This window comes from Mobula hypostoma, chromosome 2 (genome assembly GCF_963921235.1).
Source record: "Mobula hypostoma chromosome 2, sMobHyp1.1, whole genome shotgun sequence".
NCBI classification, from domain to species: Eukaryota; Metazoa; Chordata; class Chondrichthyes; order Myliobatiformes; family Myliobatidae; genus Mobula; species Mobula hypostoma.
In genome coordinates, this window is record NC_086098.1 from 114649303 (window position 1) to 114667782 (window position 18480).

Here is an 18480-nt window from a genome sequence, read left to right on the forward strand (position 1 = left end):
GGTGCAATGTAATTGTGAAAAATGCCACCAGTGAACAGTATGCATATTCACTCATTATACATAAATAATAAATAATACATAAACCAGAAATAAAACAACAACACAACAGTACAGTGTACAGTACTATAGTGCAAAAAGCATGACAATAACAGAAGGGTCAGGGGTCTGGGAACATGGCAGCACCACTGGGAAGGGGATATGAAAGAGGTGATTGGTTCAGAAGGCTGAAAGCTGTGGGGAAGAAGCTGTTCTTGAGATTGGTGCTCTGGTCTGTTAAGCTCCTGTGTCTTTTCCTAAAAGTTAGAAAAGTAATAACCTATTGAGAAAAACCATTTTTACTTAGCACATGGTTAGAATCTGGAATGTACGGTCTGCAGAGGTGATGGGTTGGGTTCCCTTGTGGCCTTCAAGAGGGAATTGACTGTAAACCATGTGAGAAAAGGTTTACCATGTTACAAAGAGAAGGTGAACGACAGGGACTAGAGGGTTGCACTGGTAGCGAGCTGGTGAACACAGTGTGCACCTGTGATGTAACCATACTATCATTCTGTGTCCATTACAAAAGCAGAGGCTCTTATTATTTGGTCAAAAGCTGCTGGAAAGTGGCTTCTTTCTTTCTAAAGAAGAAATATCCACAATTGAGCTTCTTGCCCCTCCCATAATATGACTGCTGGTGGGCGGATCATTCATAAATATGATTCATAATTACGATACCAATGTACGTAGAGGGAAATCTTCAGTGGACATCCTGGGTTGTCCCCTCCTGTAAACATAAGAGGTTCTGCAGATGCTGGAAATCTGGAGTGATACGCACAAAGTGTTGGAGGAACTCGGCAGATCGGGCAGCATCTATGGAGAGGAATAAACAGTCGACAATTCGTGCCAAAACCCTTCATTGGGTCCTCTCCCTCCTACATCACTTCCATTTTATCATCTTGTGATTTAACATTCTGTAACATAAATATTGAGCAATTTCCCAAAACAAGTTTAGTTCTGAATCAGGATCAGTAATCCCTGTTAATGTTATAATGTACTGAAGACTTTGATGAATTTTGCACTCAGGAATGAAGTTACGACACGATGAAGTTCAGTCATCGTCAGAAGAGAAAGCATTGGGGTGGGCTTCAAGCCAGATTGAAGTGTCGAGGCCGGAGAATGGAAAACAAATTGGTGTTCAGCACCACTACTCCGTGCCAGACAATATCTCCACCCCCCACACCCCTAAACCCATCCCGTCTACCTGCATTTAACCCATCTCCCTCTCTTTTCACTACTACCATGGAGCAGGAGGTGCCGGAGTCTTGGTTCCCTCACCATCAGTTTCCAGAACAGCACTGGGCTCCTGCACCGGCATCAATCGTCTCAGTACTGAACTGACTCTACAGCCTCTGCAGCTCTTGTTCTCAGTATTGTCTGATTACACTTGTTATTATTTGCACAGTTTGTCCTCTTTTGTACACTGGATGTTTGTCAGTTTTTGATTTTTCGTGGATTCTATTGTATTTTTTTGTTTTCCTGTGGGTGCCTGTAAGAAGCTGAGTCTCAGGGATGAGCATGGTATACATACTTAGATGATACATTCACTTTGAACTTTGAACAAAAACTTAGCACACATTTACACAATATACTAAAGCAGATTCCAGCATGTTGCTTCTTCAATGTGTGCTTTGTTCTGCACATATTACACAGTCCAAAGTACACATCAAAAAGACTCTGTCATTTGCTTACTGCTTCTCTATTAATGATGGCAATGAAAATTTAAGAATTTTTTATTTAAGTGGCAGCCTCGGTTGGTCACAGTCACCATGGATGTTGTGTCCTAGCTGTCTAGATAGGCAGGCCTGGGCAGTACCATATGGAGAGCAAGCTGTTGCCCATGTAGCAAGCTCTCCCTCCGACGCATCTGATGAACCCAAAGGAATGGCAGAGACCGATACAGTTTGGTACCAGTAGTGTTACAGGAGTTGCCAGTCAGCGTTGCACTCAATGTAGGCCTTAGGGACTCCAGTTCTGGACTTTTCCCTTGGGTTTTACTCCTGAAGCCTCCCTCATGAGTGAGTATAGCCGCAAGGCAGCGGACGTTTGAGATCAGAGTTTTCCTTCTCCTAGCTCAGCTGCCAACCACAGTAACACGGCCTATCTGCCCAAAGCGACTGGCTTTAAGGCGCCAGTAATCCATCTTTGCTCCTTGTCCTGTCAGTAGAAACGGTTCTGGCCGGGCTTAGTAGCTAGGCCACACATGAAGACCAGGAGCTGGACTTGGTTGTCAGAGGCTATTTGAGGCTCACGCCATTGGGAGCATTTAATATGTAGAGAGTGGGAGCTTGTCCCCATTACCACCGCTGGCTATAACAATCTTAAGGAACTAATAGTGGTAGCCTATTCAAAGAAAACATTTATAAAACCGCTACTTTGCTGAACATCAGGAGATGCCCTAGTGCTGAACATCTAATGAGGAACAGTCATGTCAGAAACATAGCAGCCAAATCGCATACTGCCCGGGGCTGCAAGAGCAGGGCGATAAAATTACATCAACTGCTGCGGAGATGTAATCAACATCAACCAGGTTACCAGGGACCTTTGGTTCCTCCTCATGAAGAAGCTTTTCGGAAACATTAAGGATGAAAGAGATATAGAGAATTCAACTAGAAATCTTTCATCGTCTTTATTGTTCGTCCATCGTCATCGTCGATGAAGACCTCGACACCATTGATGGTGTCGAGACTAACGCATGATTTGGATTTAAGTGAGGGGGAATTGCGCAGCGTCAGCCTCACTCTCTCTTCCCAATTCCCATCTGGATCCAGTGGCAAGACAGAGTCGAGATGGCTGGAGATGAGACCAGGTGCAGTGGATGACCAGGACGTCTTCTGTGTCTTGTCCTGCTCTACATGTTCCACGATGCTTGCAGAGACCGCCTTCTTGACCGTTGGGCCTTCCATTGGTCTCGTCCGCTCAATCCACCTGAGTCTGTCTTCACATGCTGGGATAGACAACTCCCTATCTCACCAAGGGTTTGAGACCCGTCGGCTACCCTCACCTGGCTTAGCCGGCTTGTCGAAACCGTTGCCTGGGTTATGGCCACTGTCACATGCAAACAGTTACGAGGAGCCACAGGTAAGAGCTGAGTGCCAGGTGGGGACCAAAGGTGGGCTAACTGCTTTGAAAAGGACGTGACATGTTCCCCCACCAGAGGTGCTACCCCTCCCTGACACCCCATACTCCATCTATAGTTCTGAACAAAGGACAGTACAGCACTGAACATGCCATTTGGCCCACCTTGCTACCAATTTATATTAAATCTCCTGAATATTGTCCATATTCATCTATTCTCTTCATTTTCATGCGTCTATCTAAAAGTCTGTTTCCACTACTGCCCCAGTAAACCATTTCAGGTGCCAACCATTCTGCTTGAAAAAACTTACCCCTCAAATTGTTATTAAATTTTCTCTCTCTAATCTTAAAAGCATATTCTCTGGGTATTTGATGTTTCTACACTGAGGAAAAAGATTCTGACTGTCATCATTTTGAAAACCTCTATCAGGTCTTCGCTCAGCCTCGAATACTCTAGTGAGAACAAACCAAGTTTGTCCAGACCTTCCTTGTATCTCATGCACCCTAATCCTTGTAAACCTCTTCTGTACCATCTCCAGAAACTCTATGTCCTTCTTATAATGGGGCAAGCAGAACAGAACAAAATACTTCACGTGCCGTTTGACTAAAGCTTCATACAGCTGTAGCATAACTTCCTTACTCTTACAGTAACTCAACACTTTGTTTGCAGCTCGTTTGATATCACCACTCCTGTGTAAAGAGCTTTCCCCTCAGGTCCACTTTAAATCTTTCCCTTCTCTCCGGAAACCTATGACTCCCTTTGACTGGGAAAAAGACTGTGCATTCACCCTGCCTATGCCCCTCAGGATTTTAGACATCTCTATCAGATCACCATTCAACCTCCTACACTCCAAGGAATCAAGTCCAACCTCCCTATAAAAGATTCACTGAAATCTTTCCAGCTTAACAGTATCTTTCCTATAACAGGGTGACCAGAACTGAACACCGTACTCCTGGTGCAGCCCGACCACCATCTTGTCATTTCAGTCATTTGCCCTACAAAAACAGTGATTGAGGCAGGTATAATAATATTTCCAAGTCGAGTTTATTGTCATCTGCACAAGTACGGTACATGTGTGCATGTGTAATGAAAAGCTTACTAAGTAGCATCACAGAAACAGCGTTATATAAGTAGCATTCACAAGAAAAGTTTTTACAACTTTTACAAGAAAGTACACAGAAGAAGAAACACTTCGAAAGACAGTTAGAAGACATTTAAGAGTGCATGGGTAGGACAGGTTTCAAGGGATATGTGCCAAATGCCAGTAAAAGGGACTAGCTTGGATGGGAATCTTAGTCAGCAAGAAACAACTCTCACACCTCTTTTATATCCTCCTCTATCATATCGAAACAACTGAATCCTGTAATGTTGGTGTGACCTGGTGCCCTGAATGTTATATTGTCCTGCCCTTATTGTTTTGAAATAAGCCCAGCATGCTGATTAACCTGCCCCAACCATCCTTTCTTTCAGACTTATTTACAGCAGGGAGCAGTCTGCACAGGAGCCGGCCCTCCAGCCCATCCTTTTCTGACACACCAACTGAAATGCCAAACTAAACTAATCCCTTATGCCTTCACAGGGTCCACATTCCCTCATTCTCTGCAAATTAATAAATTTCCTGACACATGCCAGTGACAATAAACCTGATTCTGATTCTGCAATCCATCTTAGCACCTCGGTCATGTTTCCCTCCCACTACCAACTGGCAGCATATTCCTCGCTGTGTGAAAAAAAACTTGCCCCACATATCTCCTTAGAACTAACTCCCTCTCACCTTAAATGCATACCCTCTAGTACTGTATATTTTGACCATGGGAAAAAGTTGCCAACTTTCTGCTCGGTCTATGCCCCTTCAAAATCTTATAAACTTCTATCAGGTCTCCCCTCAGTCACTACCAGTCCAGAGAAAACAACTCAAGTTGTTCAAACTCTCCTTATAGCACAAGCCAGAGAGCATCCTGAGAAACCTCTTCTTTTTCGTCTCCAAATCTTCCACATCCTTCCTATGATGGAGTAACCAGAATTGAATGCAGCCTAATCAGAGTTTTGTAAAGCTCTAACATAACCTTCCAACTCTTGAACTTGCTGGATCCAATTGTTTAATTGTCATTTTCTTTGCAGTTCAACAATTAATTATTTGCCTGTAGTTTAAGTAGCCTTTATATGCATCATGGTTTATTATGCCTCTAATTGTTATACAAAGTATAATTTTGGAAGCTTCTTTGTGCTGCATTAGTGAATAAATATTTTTTCTCATTGGTCAATTTTTACTGCAGTATTGATGAAGTGCTTTCTAACTGATTAATTTTTATCTATAAATTAAAATGAAGTTTTCTACTCGGGTATAGGATAGTGGAGAGGGCAGTTTGTTCGGGAGAGCACGCGTGAAGTCGCCGGTTACCGGCGCCATCTTAGCTAAGCTTTTCTTATCTCTATGGGTATAAAATAACTAAGCAGAAAGCCATGTCATCTTAATCTTCTTAGTCTGTTGCCTATAAGCCTTCTGCTCCTGTTTCCTTTGTTCTATCAACTCTTAATAAAATGATTGTGAAGCAACAAGTTTTATGCCTCGTTCTTATCTTCTAAAAGAACCTTGGATTTAAACACCAAAATCCATCAAGTGGCGTAGTTGGCAAAGATATTATGAAGTTTAGAATTTGTTACAATTGAAAACAGAGGAATGATTTTTTAACATGCAACAAAATGGGTAAGAGCTTCCTTTGTTGTCTGAAAGAAAAGTTCTAGTAAGTTCTGGCTTTGAATACTGGATGGAAATCAGGATTGTGGACTGCTGTGAGCCTCTTTAAAAAGGAAAACAGCTGTGAAAATATTGGTTAAAATCTACTTAGTCCTAACCTATTTGGTTACAATCTAGGTTGGTCGCACGACAATCTACTGTAGTACCTAGTGAAAATAGTGGTTGTACAATCTATTTGTGATCTGTTTGGTTGATGGATCAACCTATTTGGTATTTGGTTACAATCTATTAATATTTTGATGATCCTGTGACTCATAATGAAGAACAACTGGAAGTGTTTGGACCTTTAAAAGTGACATTGTGTACTGCACCTGCATTAGGAATCCCCAGTAAGGGTAGACCAGTTACTCTGTATGTCAATGAGAAACATGGCTATATGATGGCAGTCTTAGCTCAAGAACATGGAGACATACCATATTCTGTGTGTTGTTACTCTGCTAAATTAGATAGTGTAGCATCAGGATGGGCCCGTATTTACGAGCAGTGCAGGCAATCTATCTAGCAGTCATGGCTGAATCAGGTTTTAAATGTTCGATGTCTGCACTCTGTACACACTTTACTGACTATGAATAGGGCCTCGGTTGTCCAGGTGGTCTACTGTTCTTCAGGCACCTAATATCATGGTTTAACGGTGAGCCCATCGAATCCAGTCAGACTGTTACCGTCAGACATGGAAGTCTCTGATGATGAAGACTGAGCTAGTACAATAGTATTCCGAATAGATGCCTTTATCAAACCTGAAACTGCTCCTCATTGATTGATGGGCAGTTGTTTCTGAAATTAAAGTGCTGGCATCAGGAAGCATGGCTCCTGGTGCCAGGACGACGGGCAGAACTAAAAGCTTTCACTGACGCCTTTAAGTTGGCAGAAGGAAGACTAATATCTACACTGATCTTGATATGCTTTTGAAGTTGTTCATGATTTTGGAAACTTATGGAGACAAACAGGATTTCTTCTGGCTTTAGGGACCACAATCAAGAATGGCCAACTAGTACAAGAACTTATAGAAACATAGAAACATAGAAAATAGGTGCAGGAGTAGGCCATTCGGCCCTTCGAGCCTGCACCGCCATTTATTATGATCATGGCTGATCATCCAACTCAGAACCCAGCCTTCCCTCCATACCCCCTGACCCCTGTAGCCACAAGGGCCATATCTAACTTCCTTTTAAACATAGCTAATGAACTGGCCTCAACAGTTTGCTGTGGCAGAGAATTCCACAGATTCACCACTCTCTGTGTGAAGAAGTTTTTCCTAACCTCGGTCCTAAAAGGCTTCCCCTCTATCCTCAAACTGTGACCCCTCGTTCTAGACCTCCCCAACATCGGGAACAATCTTCCCGCATCTAGCCTGTCCAATCCCTTTAGGATCTTATACGTTTCAATCAGATCCCCCCTCAATCTTCTAAATTCCAATGAGTACAAGCCCAGTTCATCCAGTCTTTCTTCATATGAAAGACCTGCCATCCCAGGAATCAATCTGGTGAACCTTCTTTGTACTCCCTCTATGGCAAAGATGTCTTTCCTCAGATTAGGGGACCAAAACTGCACACAATACTCCAGGTGTGGTCTCACCAAGGCCTTGTACAACTGCAGTAGTACCTCCCTGCTCCTGTACTCGAATCCTCTCGCTATAAATGCCAGCATACCATTCGCCTTTTTCACCGCCTGCTGTACCTGCATGCCCACTTTCAATGACTGGTGTATAATGACACCCAGGTCTTGTTGCACCTCCCCTTTTCCTAATCGGCCACCATTCAGATAATAATCTGTTTTCCTATTTTTGCCACCAAAGTGGATAACTTCACATTTATCCACATTAAATTGCATCTGCCATGAGTTTGCCCACTCACCCAACCTATCCAAGTCACCCTGCATCCTCTTAGCATCCTCCTCACTGTTAACACTGCCACCCAGCTTCGTGTCATCCGCAAACTTGGAGATGCTGCATTTAATTCCCTCATCCAAGTCATTAATATATATTGTAAACAACTGGGGTCCCAGCACTGAGCCTTGCGGTACCCCACTAGTCACCGCCTGCCATTCTGAAAAGGTCCCGTTTATTCCCACTCTTTGCTTCCTGTCTGCTAACCAATTCTCCACCCACACCAATACCTTACCCCCAATACCGTGTGCTTTAAGTTTGCACACTAATCTCCTATGTGGGACCTTGTCAAAAGCCTTTTGAAAATCCAAATATACCACATCCACTGGTTCTCCCCTATCCACTCTACTAGTTACATCCTCAAAAAATTCTATGAGATTCGTCAGACATGATTTTCCTTTCACAAATCCATGCTGACTTTGTCCGATCATTTCACCGCTTTCCAAATGTGCTGTTATCACATCCTTGATAACTGACTCCAGCAGTTTCCCCACCACCGACGTTAGGCTAACCGGCCTATAATTCCCCGGTTTCTCTCTCCCTCCTTTTTTAAAAAGTGGGGTTACATTAGCCACCCTCCAATCCTCAGGAACTAGTCCAGAATCTAACGAGTTTTGAAAAATTATCACTAATGCATCCACTATTTCTTGGGCCACTTCCTTAAGCACTCTGGGATGCAGACCATCTGGCCCTGGGGATTTATCTGCCTTCAATCCCTTCAATTTACCTAACACCACTTCCCTACTAACATGTATTTCGCTCAGTTCCTCCATCTCACTGGACCCTCTGTCCCTTACTATTTCTGGAAGATTATTTATGTCCTCCTTAGTGAAGACAGAACCAAAGTAATTATTCAATTGGTCTGCCATGTCCTTGCTCCCCATAATCAATTCACCTGTTTCTGTTTGCAGGGGACCTACATTTGTCTTTATCAGTCTTTTCCTTTTTACATATCTATAAAAGCTTTTACAGTCCGTTTTTATGTTCTCTGCCAGTTTTCTCTCATAATCTTTTTTCCCCTTCCTAATTAAGCCCTTTGTCCTCCTCTGCTGAACTCTGAATTTCTCCCAGTCCTCAGGTGAGCCACTTTCTCTGGCTAATTTGTATGCTACTTCTTTGGAATTGATACTATCCCTAATTTCTCTTGTCAGCCACGGGTGCACTACCTTCCTTGATTTATTCTTTTGCCAAACTGGGATGAACAATTGTTGTAGTTCATCCATGCAACCTTTAAATGCCTGCCATTGCATATCCACCGTCAATCCTTGAAGTGTCATTTGCCAGTCTATCTTAGCTAATTCATGTCTCATACCTTCAAAGTTACCCCTCTTTAAGTTCAGAACCTTTGTTTCTGAATTAACTACGTCACTCTCCATGTTAATGAAGAATTCCACCATATTATGGTCACTCTTACCCAAGGGGCCTCTCACGACAAGATCGCTAATTAACCCTTCCTCATTGCTCAAAACCCAGTCCAGAATAGCCTGCTCTCTAGTCGGTTCCTCGACATGTTGGTTCAAAAAACCATCCCGCATACATTCCAAGAAATCCTCTTCCTCAGCACCTTTACCAATTTGGTTCACCCAGTCTACATGTAGATTGAAGTCACCCATTATAACTGCTGTTCCTTTATTGCACACATGGATGTCATAAAACTGCTGTCAGAAGTTGCTATATTGAAATGCAAAAAGTCACTCCAAAATTACCACAGCAGCAAGCCATGAAAATGCATTTGTGGATGAATTGCAAAAAAGACAACATATGAAGAAGTAAAAGAAATAAAATAAAGTACCAAGAACATATACAGTGAATCCAACGACTGAAATTATGGAAACAAAGTTGAACTCTATCACAGATGCATATACAAGATTTTCTGGCATAGTAAATATACTGTATAGCACACATTGAAGTACAAAAAATTAACAACAGATGCTCTCAGTGGTGGTGGAATCCAAAGTTCAGGACACAAGCTCAAAAAATATTTGAAAGATGCATGACATACCAGAAAACAAATCCTGGAACAGCGGAAAAACTACCACAATCGCTCCTGCAATTTGTGGAAAAGCTCCTGCCCCACCTGGTCCAATTTTACACTTAGGAATGGGCTACATTTCTTTGTCAAGGATACCTAGACAGACTAGTAACAGTGGACAAGTTTCCAAGGTGGGTGGAGGCTATTCCAACAAGGAAAGCCACTGTCACACTCACAGCAAAAGCTCTGATTAAGCACTATATTCTTAGATGGGGATTGTCACCACATTGGCTCTGACCAAGGGACGTTCTTCACTGGGAGAGTTTGTCAGAAATCATCATGACTGATGATCTTTCTATTGTCCACACCACCCAGAGTCATCATGACAAGTCAAACAAATGAATGGAACTAACAAAGGATGACTAACTGTGTATCATGAGGAAGGCATACCATGGCCTACGGCCCCTCCTATGTCACATCAGAGCAACCCCAAACAAGAAAACTAAACTAAGTCCACTTGAGGTGGGGACAGGATGTCCTATGTCACTGTGGGAGCCCCTGATCTCAAAGTGGCTGATAGACACATTATGGCCGATAGTTGGGTTATCTATTATGTGAAATTAACCCCGGCTGTCCAGTCTGTTTCTCCACAGGTCTCTGCCACTTGGGAAGACACAACAGAAGGAGGACACACGGTGATTTCTGGTGAGTGAGTCCTGATTAAGGAACCACTGGGAACTGGATGGAAAGGTCCTTATCAAGTAGTGTTAATTACCAACTCAGCGGTGAATGTAGAAGGTATAAGGAAGTGGATATAAGCCAGTCACTCCAAGCCAGCTAAAATGATATCCAATGATAATATTGTGGTTCATGTGCTAGTAACCTTTTGGTCACAGTGCCTACACAGCTGGGCTAGAGTGCAAATCACTAACCAGCCAGAAGACCAAGAAAGTCGACAACTGCTGGACATTATGAAGTTTATTCTAATACTATTAGTTGTTTTTGTAGCAATTTTCCCAACTCATAATGTATATTTGTACTATTGATAATCAGAAATACTATTGTTCAATGAAGTTCCTGTCAAATAATAAGAAATGGTCTAAGTTAATGGTACAATATATATTTTACGTGTGGAAATGGTTAGGATCTTATATATTTAGGGTATATTTTTCCTGCCATGAGACGCACATCTTATCTCCCGAGTCTATGCACAGAAACTGCGCATACCATACCATGTACCTGTGTTGGACAATGCCTGGAATCGTGACTGTCGATAACTAATTTAAGGTCTGGAGCTAAACAGAGGAGAGCATCTGTGGGAGTGTTTAGACGGGGTTCAAGTGGGCGACCCAGGACTGCATTTAAACTGGGTCTCCATGTCCAAGGCCCTTGTGTGTGTGGACTGGATCAGGGTCTGGGGCTTCTTCGGGTCCGATCCGGTCAAGGGCACACGAGAGAGAGAGAGGGAGAGGGAGAGAGAGAGGGAGAGAGAGAGGGGGAGGAGAGAGAGAGAGAGAGGGGGGGGGGAGAGAGAGAGAGAGAGAGAGAGAGAGAGAGAGAGAGAGAGAGAGAGAGAGAGAAAAGGGGCGGGGTCTGGGTCTGAGATCTGAGATCTGCCGGCAGTGCCTTCCCTACGAATTGCGGTGGTCGGCCTCTGACAGCGGAATGGCGCAGCGTGAGTCCGGGCGTGGGGGTCGGGGAGAGACTGGGCGAATTACACGTGGTGGGACCAAGGCGGCGGTGGGGGGAAAATCGCTGCTCCTTCATCACGATCTGCCTCGCCAAGCGGCTCCCTGACGGCGGTGGTCGCAGCGAGGGCTGCGTGACTACTGGGAAGGACGAGGAGAGGCGGCTGGGTTGGGGAAGTGCTGCGGAACACGGCCGGTTGAAGGTCTGAAGCGACGGCAACAACTGGCTGAGTGACGGCGATCCTCACAGAACAGGTGGGAGGGGGAGGGTGGAGTGGAATAGATCACTCCCCATCTGCTTCGCACACCCCCCTTACACTCCCTCCCATACCCCACCTACCTCTCCGACACTACCCACCTCCCACACCCCCTCTCTCACACCCCTCATCATATCCCCTCACACACCCCTTCCACAACCTCCCTCACACCCCCAGAACCCCCTTCTCACCCCCCACAACCTCCCTCACACCCCAGAACCCCCTTCTCACCGCCCACAACCTCCCTCACACCCCCAGAACCCCCTTCTCACCCCCCCACAACCTCCCTCACACCCCCAGAACCCCCTTCTCACCCCCCACAACCTCCCTTACACCCCCCAGAACCCCCTTCTCACCCCCCACAACCTCCCTTACACCCCCCAGAACCCCCTTCTCACCCCCCAGAACCCCCTTCTCACCCCCACAACCTCCCTTACACCCCCCAGAACCCCCTTCTCACCCCCACAACCTCCCTTACACCCCCCAGAACCCCCTTCTCACCCCCCACAACCTCCCTTACACCCCCCAGAACCCCCTTCTCACCCCCACAACCTCCCTTACACCCCCCAGAACCCCCTTCTCACCCCCCACAACCTCCTTCACACCCCCAGAACCCCCTTCTCACTCCCCACAACCTCCCTAACACCCCCAGAACCCCCTTCTCACCCCCCACAACCTCCCTCACACCCCCAGAACCCCCTTCTCACCCCCCACAACCTCCCTTACACCCCCCAGAACCCCCTTCTCACCCCCCACAACCTCCCTTACACCCCCCAGAACCCCCTTCTCACACCCCCCACAACCTCCTTTACACCCCCAGAACCCCCTCACCCCCCAACAACCTCCTCACCCCCAACCCCCTTCTCACACCCCACAACCCCTTTCTCACACATCCCCCCTCACCCACCCCTCTCTCACACTGACCCCCTCACCTACCCCCCACATCCACCCTCTCTCATCTACCCCCCACATCCACCCCCTCTCATCTACCCCCCACATCCAGCCCCTCTCATCTACCCCCCACACCTCCTCTCACACACCCTCCTCAGACACCCACCCCCTCTCACACACACCCTCTTGCTCCCCCCTCTCACACACACACTGCCGCATATCCCTCTTGCACACACCTTCTCGCACACATCCCTCTCACACACACCCCTCTAACACCCTGCACACACATCCTTCTCACGCCCCTCTCATGAATCCATGTCACACCTCTCTCACACATCCTCACACCCCTCCTCTCGTGCACACCCCCTCTCACCCACACCTCTCATCTACCCTTCTCGCCCACCCCACTCTCCCCCTCACATACCCCTCTCTCACACCCACACCCTTCTCACACTCCCCCTCACACCACCCACTCGCAAATCATATCCTCCCCCTGCTCTCATCTTTGAAGCTGTCCCTCCCCATCAAGAGTTAACAGAAGGCCAGACGCAGGCCAGGCCTGGAATCTGCCAGGTTCTCCGCCCACCCTCCGCTCTCCGCAGGCAAGCAGAAGCTCAGTGGGACTGGTTTGTGCCGAGGAGGTAGGGCGATGTCTCAGCCCGTCTCGGGAATGTGGCGGGAGAGGGGGCTTGGGGAGGGCAGGGGGGCTTGCTGAGGGGCAGGGCGTGGGAGGATGGGGAGACAGAGAGAGTGGGGCCGGTGAGGAGAGAAATCTGTGCTAGAGACTGGGCAGGGTGGGGCTCCTGGTAAACTAACTCCTGGGCCGTTGATGAAGAGGGGAAGTGTCTATTCCTGTAACGATCCCCGCACTCACAACCCGTGCTGGGCGCAGGCAGAAAGGGTAGAGGTAGGTGGTAGAGAATGGGGGGAGGGTAGAGGTGCTGGGGATGGGAAGGGGAGGGGAGAGATGAGGATGGGAAGGTGGGGGAGAGAGAGATGGGGATGGGAAGGGGGAGAGAGATGGGGATGGGAAGGGGGAGAGAGAGATGGGGATGGGAAGGGGGAGAGAGAGAGATGGGGATGGGAAGGGGAGAGAGATGGGGATGGGAAGGGGAGAGAGAGATGGGGATGGGAAGGGGAGAGATGGGGATGGGAAGGGGAGAGATGGGGATGGGAAGGGGAGAGATGGGGATGGGAAGGTGGGGGAGAGAGAGATGGGGATGGGAAGGGGAGGGGAGAGATGAGGATGGGAAGGTGGGGGAGAGAGGGATGGGAAGGGGGAGAGAGATGGGGATGGGAAGGGGAGAGAGATGGGGATGGGAAGGGGAGAGAGATGGGAATGGGAAGGTGGGGGAGAGAGAGATGAGGATGGGAAGGTGGGGGAGAGAGATGGGGATGGGAAGGGGGAGAGATGGGGATGGGAAGGGGGAGAGATGGGGATGGGAAGGGGAGAGATGGGGATGGGAAGGGGAGAGATGGGGATGGGAAGGTGGGGGAGAGAGATGGGGATGGGAAGGTGGGCGACAGAGATGGGGATGGGAAGGGGAGAGAGATGGGGATGGGAAGGGGAGAGAGATGGGAATGGGAAGGTGGGGGAGAGAGAGATGGGGATGGGAAGGTGGGGGAGAGAGATGGGGATGGGAAGGGGGAGAGATGGGGATGGGAAGGGGAGAGATGGGGATGGGAAGGGGAGAGATGGGGATGGGAAGGTGGGGGAGAGAGATGGGGATGGGAAGGTGGGGGAGAGAGAGATGGGGATGGGAAGGGGGAGAGAGAGATGGGGATGGGAAGGGGGAGAGAGATGGGGATGGGAAGGGGGAGAAAGATGGGGATGGGATGGGGAGAGAGATGGGAATGGGAAGGTGGGGGAGAGAGATGGGAATGGGAAGGTGGGGGAGAGAGATGGGGATGGGAAGGTGGGGGAGAGAGATGGGGATGGGAAGGGGAGAGATGGGGATGGGAAGGTGGGGGAGAGAGATGGGGATGGGAAGGGGAGAGATGGGGATGGGAAGGGGAGAGATGGGGATGGGAAGGGGAGAGATGGGGATGGGAAGGTGGGGGAGAGAGAGATGGGGATGGGAAGGTGGGGGAGAGAGATGAGGATGGGAAGGTGGGGGAGAGAGATGAGGATGGGAAGGGGAGAGAGATGAGGATGGGAATGTGGGGGAGAGAGAGATGGGGATGGGAAGGGGAGAGAGATGGGAATGGGAAGGTGGGGGAGAGAGAGATGGGGATGGGAAGGTGGGGGAGAGAGATGGGGATGGGAAGGGGGAGAGATGGGGATGGGAAGGGGAGAGATGGGGATGGGAAGGGGAGAGATGGGGATGGGAAGGTGGGGGAGAGAGATGGGGATGGGAAGGTGGGGGAGAGAGAGATGGGGATGGGAAGGGGGAGAGAGAGATGGGGATGGGAAGGGGGAGAGAGATGGGGATGGGAAGGGGGAGAAAGATGGGGATGGGATGGGGAGAGAGATGGGAATGGGAAGGTGGGGGAGAGAGATGGGAATGGGAAGGTGGGGGAGAGAGATGGGGATGGGAAGGTGGGGGAGAGAGATGGGGATGGGAAGGGGAGAGATGGGGATGGGAAGGTGGGGGAGAGAGATGGGGATGGGAAGGGGAGAGATGGGGATGGGAAGGGGAGAGATGGGGATGGGAAGGGGAGAGATGGGGATGGGAAGGTGGGGGAGAGAGAGATGGGGATGGGAAGGTGGGGGAGAGAGATGAGGATGGGAAGGTGGGGGAGAGAGATGAGGATGGGAAGGGGAGAGAGATGAGGATGGGAATGTGGGGGAGAGAGAGATGGGGATGGGAAGGGGGAGAGAGATGGGGATGGGAAGGGGGAGAGAGATGGGGATGGGAAGGGGGAGAGAGATGGGGATGGGATGGGGAGAGAGATGGGAATGGGAAGGTGGGGGAGAGAGATGGGAATGGGAAGGTGGGGGAGAGAGAGATGGGGATGGGAAGGGGGAGAGAGAGATGGGGATGGGAAGGGGGAGAGATGGGGATGGGAAGGGGAGAGATGGGGATGGGAAGGGGAGAGATGGGGATGGGAAGGGGAGAGATGGGGATGGGAAGGGGAGAGATGGGGATGGGAAGGTGGGGGAGAGAGATGAGGATGGGAAGGTGGGGGAGAGAGATGGGGATGGGAAGGGGGAGAGAGAGATGGGGATGGGAAGGGGGAGAGAGAGATGGGGATGGGAAGGGGAGAGATGGGGATGGGAAGGGGAGAGATGGGGATGGGAAGGGGAGAGATGGGGATGGGAAGGGGAGAGATGGGGATGGGAAGGGGAGAGATGGGGATGGGAAGGTGGGGGAGAGAGAGATGGGGATGGGAAGGTGGGGGAGAGAGATGAGGATGGGAAGGTGGGGGAGAGAGATGGGGATGGGAAGGGGGAGAGAGATGGGGATGGGAAGGGGGAGAGAGAGATGGGGATGGGAAGGGGGAGAGAGAGATGGGGATGGGAAGGGGGAGAGAGAGATGGGGATGGGAAGGGGAGAGATGGGGATGGGAAGGGGAGAGATGGGGATGGGAAGGGGAGAGATGGGGATGGGAAGGGGAGAGATGGGGATGGGAAGGGGAGAGATGGGGATGGGAAGGGGAGAGATGGGGATGGGAAGGGGAGAGATGGGGATGGGAAGGGGAGAGATGGGGATGGGAAGGTGGGGGAGAGAGAGATGGGGATGGGAAGGTGGGGGAGAGAGATGAGGATGGGAAGGTGGGGGAGAGAGATGGGGATGGGAAGGGGGAGAGAGATGGGGATGGGAAGGGGGAGAGAGAGATGGGGATGGGAAGGGGGAGAGAGAGATGGGGATGGGAAGGGGGAGAGAGAGATGGGGATGGGAAGGGGAGAGATGGGGATGGGAAGGGGAGAGATGGGGATGGGAAGGGGAGAGATGGGGATGGGAAGGTGGGGGAGAGAGAGATGGGGATGGGAAGGTGGGGGAGAGAGATGAGGATGGGAAGGTGGGGGAGAGAGATGGGGATGGGAAGGGGGAGAGAGATGGGGATGGGAAGGGGGAGAGAGAGATGGGGATGGGAAGGGGGAGAGAGAGATGGGGATGGGAAGGGGGAGAGAGAGATGGGGATGGGAAGGGGAGAGATGGGGATGGGAAGGGGAGAGATGGGGATGGGAAGGGGAGAGATGGGGATGGGAAGGTGAGAGATGGGGATGGGAAGGTGGGGGAGAGATGGGGATGGGAAGGTGGGGGAGAGAGATGGGGATGGGAAGGGGAGAGAGATGGGGATGGGAAGGGGGAGAGATGGGGATGGGAAGGGGGAGAGATGGGGATGGGAAGGGGAGAGATGGGGATGGGAAGGGGAGAGATGGGGATGGGAAGGGGAGAGATGGGGATGGGAAGGGGAGAGATGGGGATGGGAAGGTGGGGGAGAGAGATGAGGATGGGAAGGTGGGGGAGAGAGATGGGGATGGGAAGGGGGAGAGAGATGGGGATGGGAAGGGGGAGAGAGAGATGGGGATGGGAAGGGGGAGAGAGAGATGGGGATGGGAAGGGGGAGAGAGAGATGGGGATGGGAAGGGGAGAGATGGGGATGGGAAGGGGAGAGATGGGGATGGGAAGGGGAGAGATGGGGATGGGAAGGGGAGAGATGGGGATGGGAAGGGGAGAGATGGGGATGGGAAGGTGGGAGAGAGAGAGATGGGGATGGGAAGGTGGGGGAGAGAGATGAGGATGGGAAGGTGGGGGAGAGAGATGGGGATGGGAAGGGGGAGAGAGATGGGGATGGGAAGGGGGAGAGAGAGATAGGGATGGGAAGGGGGAGAGAGAGATGGGGATGGGAAGGGGAGAGATGGGGATGGGAAGGGGAGAGATGGGGATGGGAAGGGGAGAGATGGGGATGGGAAGGTGGGGGAGAGAGAGATGGGGATGGGAAGGTGGGGGAGAGAGATGAGGATGGGAAGGTGGGGGAGAGAGAGATGGGGATGGGAAGGGGGAGAGAGAGATGGGGATGGGAAGGGGGAGAGATGGGGATGGGAAGGGGAGAGATGGGGATGGGAAGGGGAGAGATGGGGATGGGAAGGGGAGAGATGGGGATGGGAAGGGGAGAGATGGGGATGGGAAGGGGAGAGATGGGGATGGGAAGGTGGGGGAGAGAGATGAGGATGGGAAGGTGGGGGAGAGAGATGGGGATGGGAAGGGGGAGAGAGAGATGGGGATGGGAAGGGGGAGAGAGAGATGGGGATGGGAAGGGGAGAGATGGGGATGGGAAGGGGAGAGATGGGGATGGGAAGGGGAGAGATGGGGATGGGAAGGGGAGAGATGGGGATGGGAAGGGGAGAGATGGGGATGGGAAGGTGGGGGAGAGAGAGATGGGGATGGGAAGGTGGGGGAGAGAGATGAGGATGGGAAGGTGGGGGAGAGAGATGGGGATGGGAAGGGGGAGAGAGATGGGGATGGGAAGGGGGAGAGAGAGATGGGGATGGGAAGGGGGAGAGAGAGATGGGGATGGGAAGGGGGAGAGAGAGATGGGGATGGGAAGGGGAGAGATGGGGATGGGAAGGGGAGAGATGGGGATGGGAAGGGGAGAGATGGGGATGGGAAGGGGAGAGATGGGGATGGGAAGGGGAGAGATGGGGATGGGAAGGGGAGAGATGGGGATGGGAAGGTGGGGGAGAGAGAGATGGGGATGGGAAGGTGGGGGAGAGAGATGAGGATGGGAAGGTGGGGGAGAGAGATGGGGATGGGAAGGGGGAGAGAGATGGGGATGGGAAGGGGGAGAGAGAGATGGGGATGGGAAGGGGGAGAGAGAGATGGGGATGGGAAGGGGGAGAGAGAGATGGGGATGGGAAGGGGAGAGATGGGGATGGGAAGGGGAGAGATGGGGATGGGAAGGGGAGAGATGGGGATGGGAAGGTGAGAGATGGGGATGGGAAGGTGGGGGAGAGATGGGGATGGGA

The 18480-nt window shown here is 50.3% G+C and overlaps 1 protein-coding gene across 1 annotated transcript in view; it reads left to right on the forward strand.

The window, feature by feature from the left end:
- The first annotated feature begins 12866 nt into the window (after nt 1-12866).
- Nucleotides 12867-18480, forward strand: part of LOC134342388 (calpain-1 catalytic subunit-like) — a 60505-nt gene continuing 54891 nt past the window's right edge. Inside the window, exon 1 of the mRNA XM_063040445.1 lies at nt 12867-13207. Within this exon, the coding sequence (XP_062896515.1) occupies nt 12882-13207 (326 nt within the window). The 5' untranslated portion in view covers nt 12867-12881. The remainder of the gene's footprint in view (nt 13208-18480) is intronic.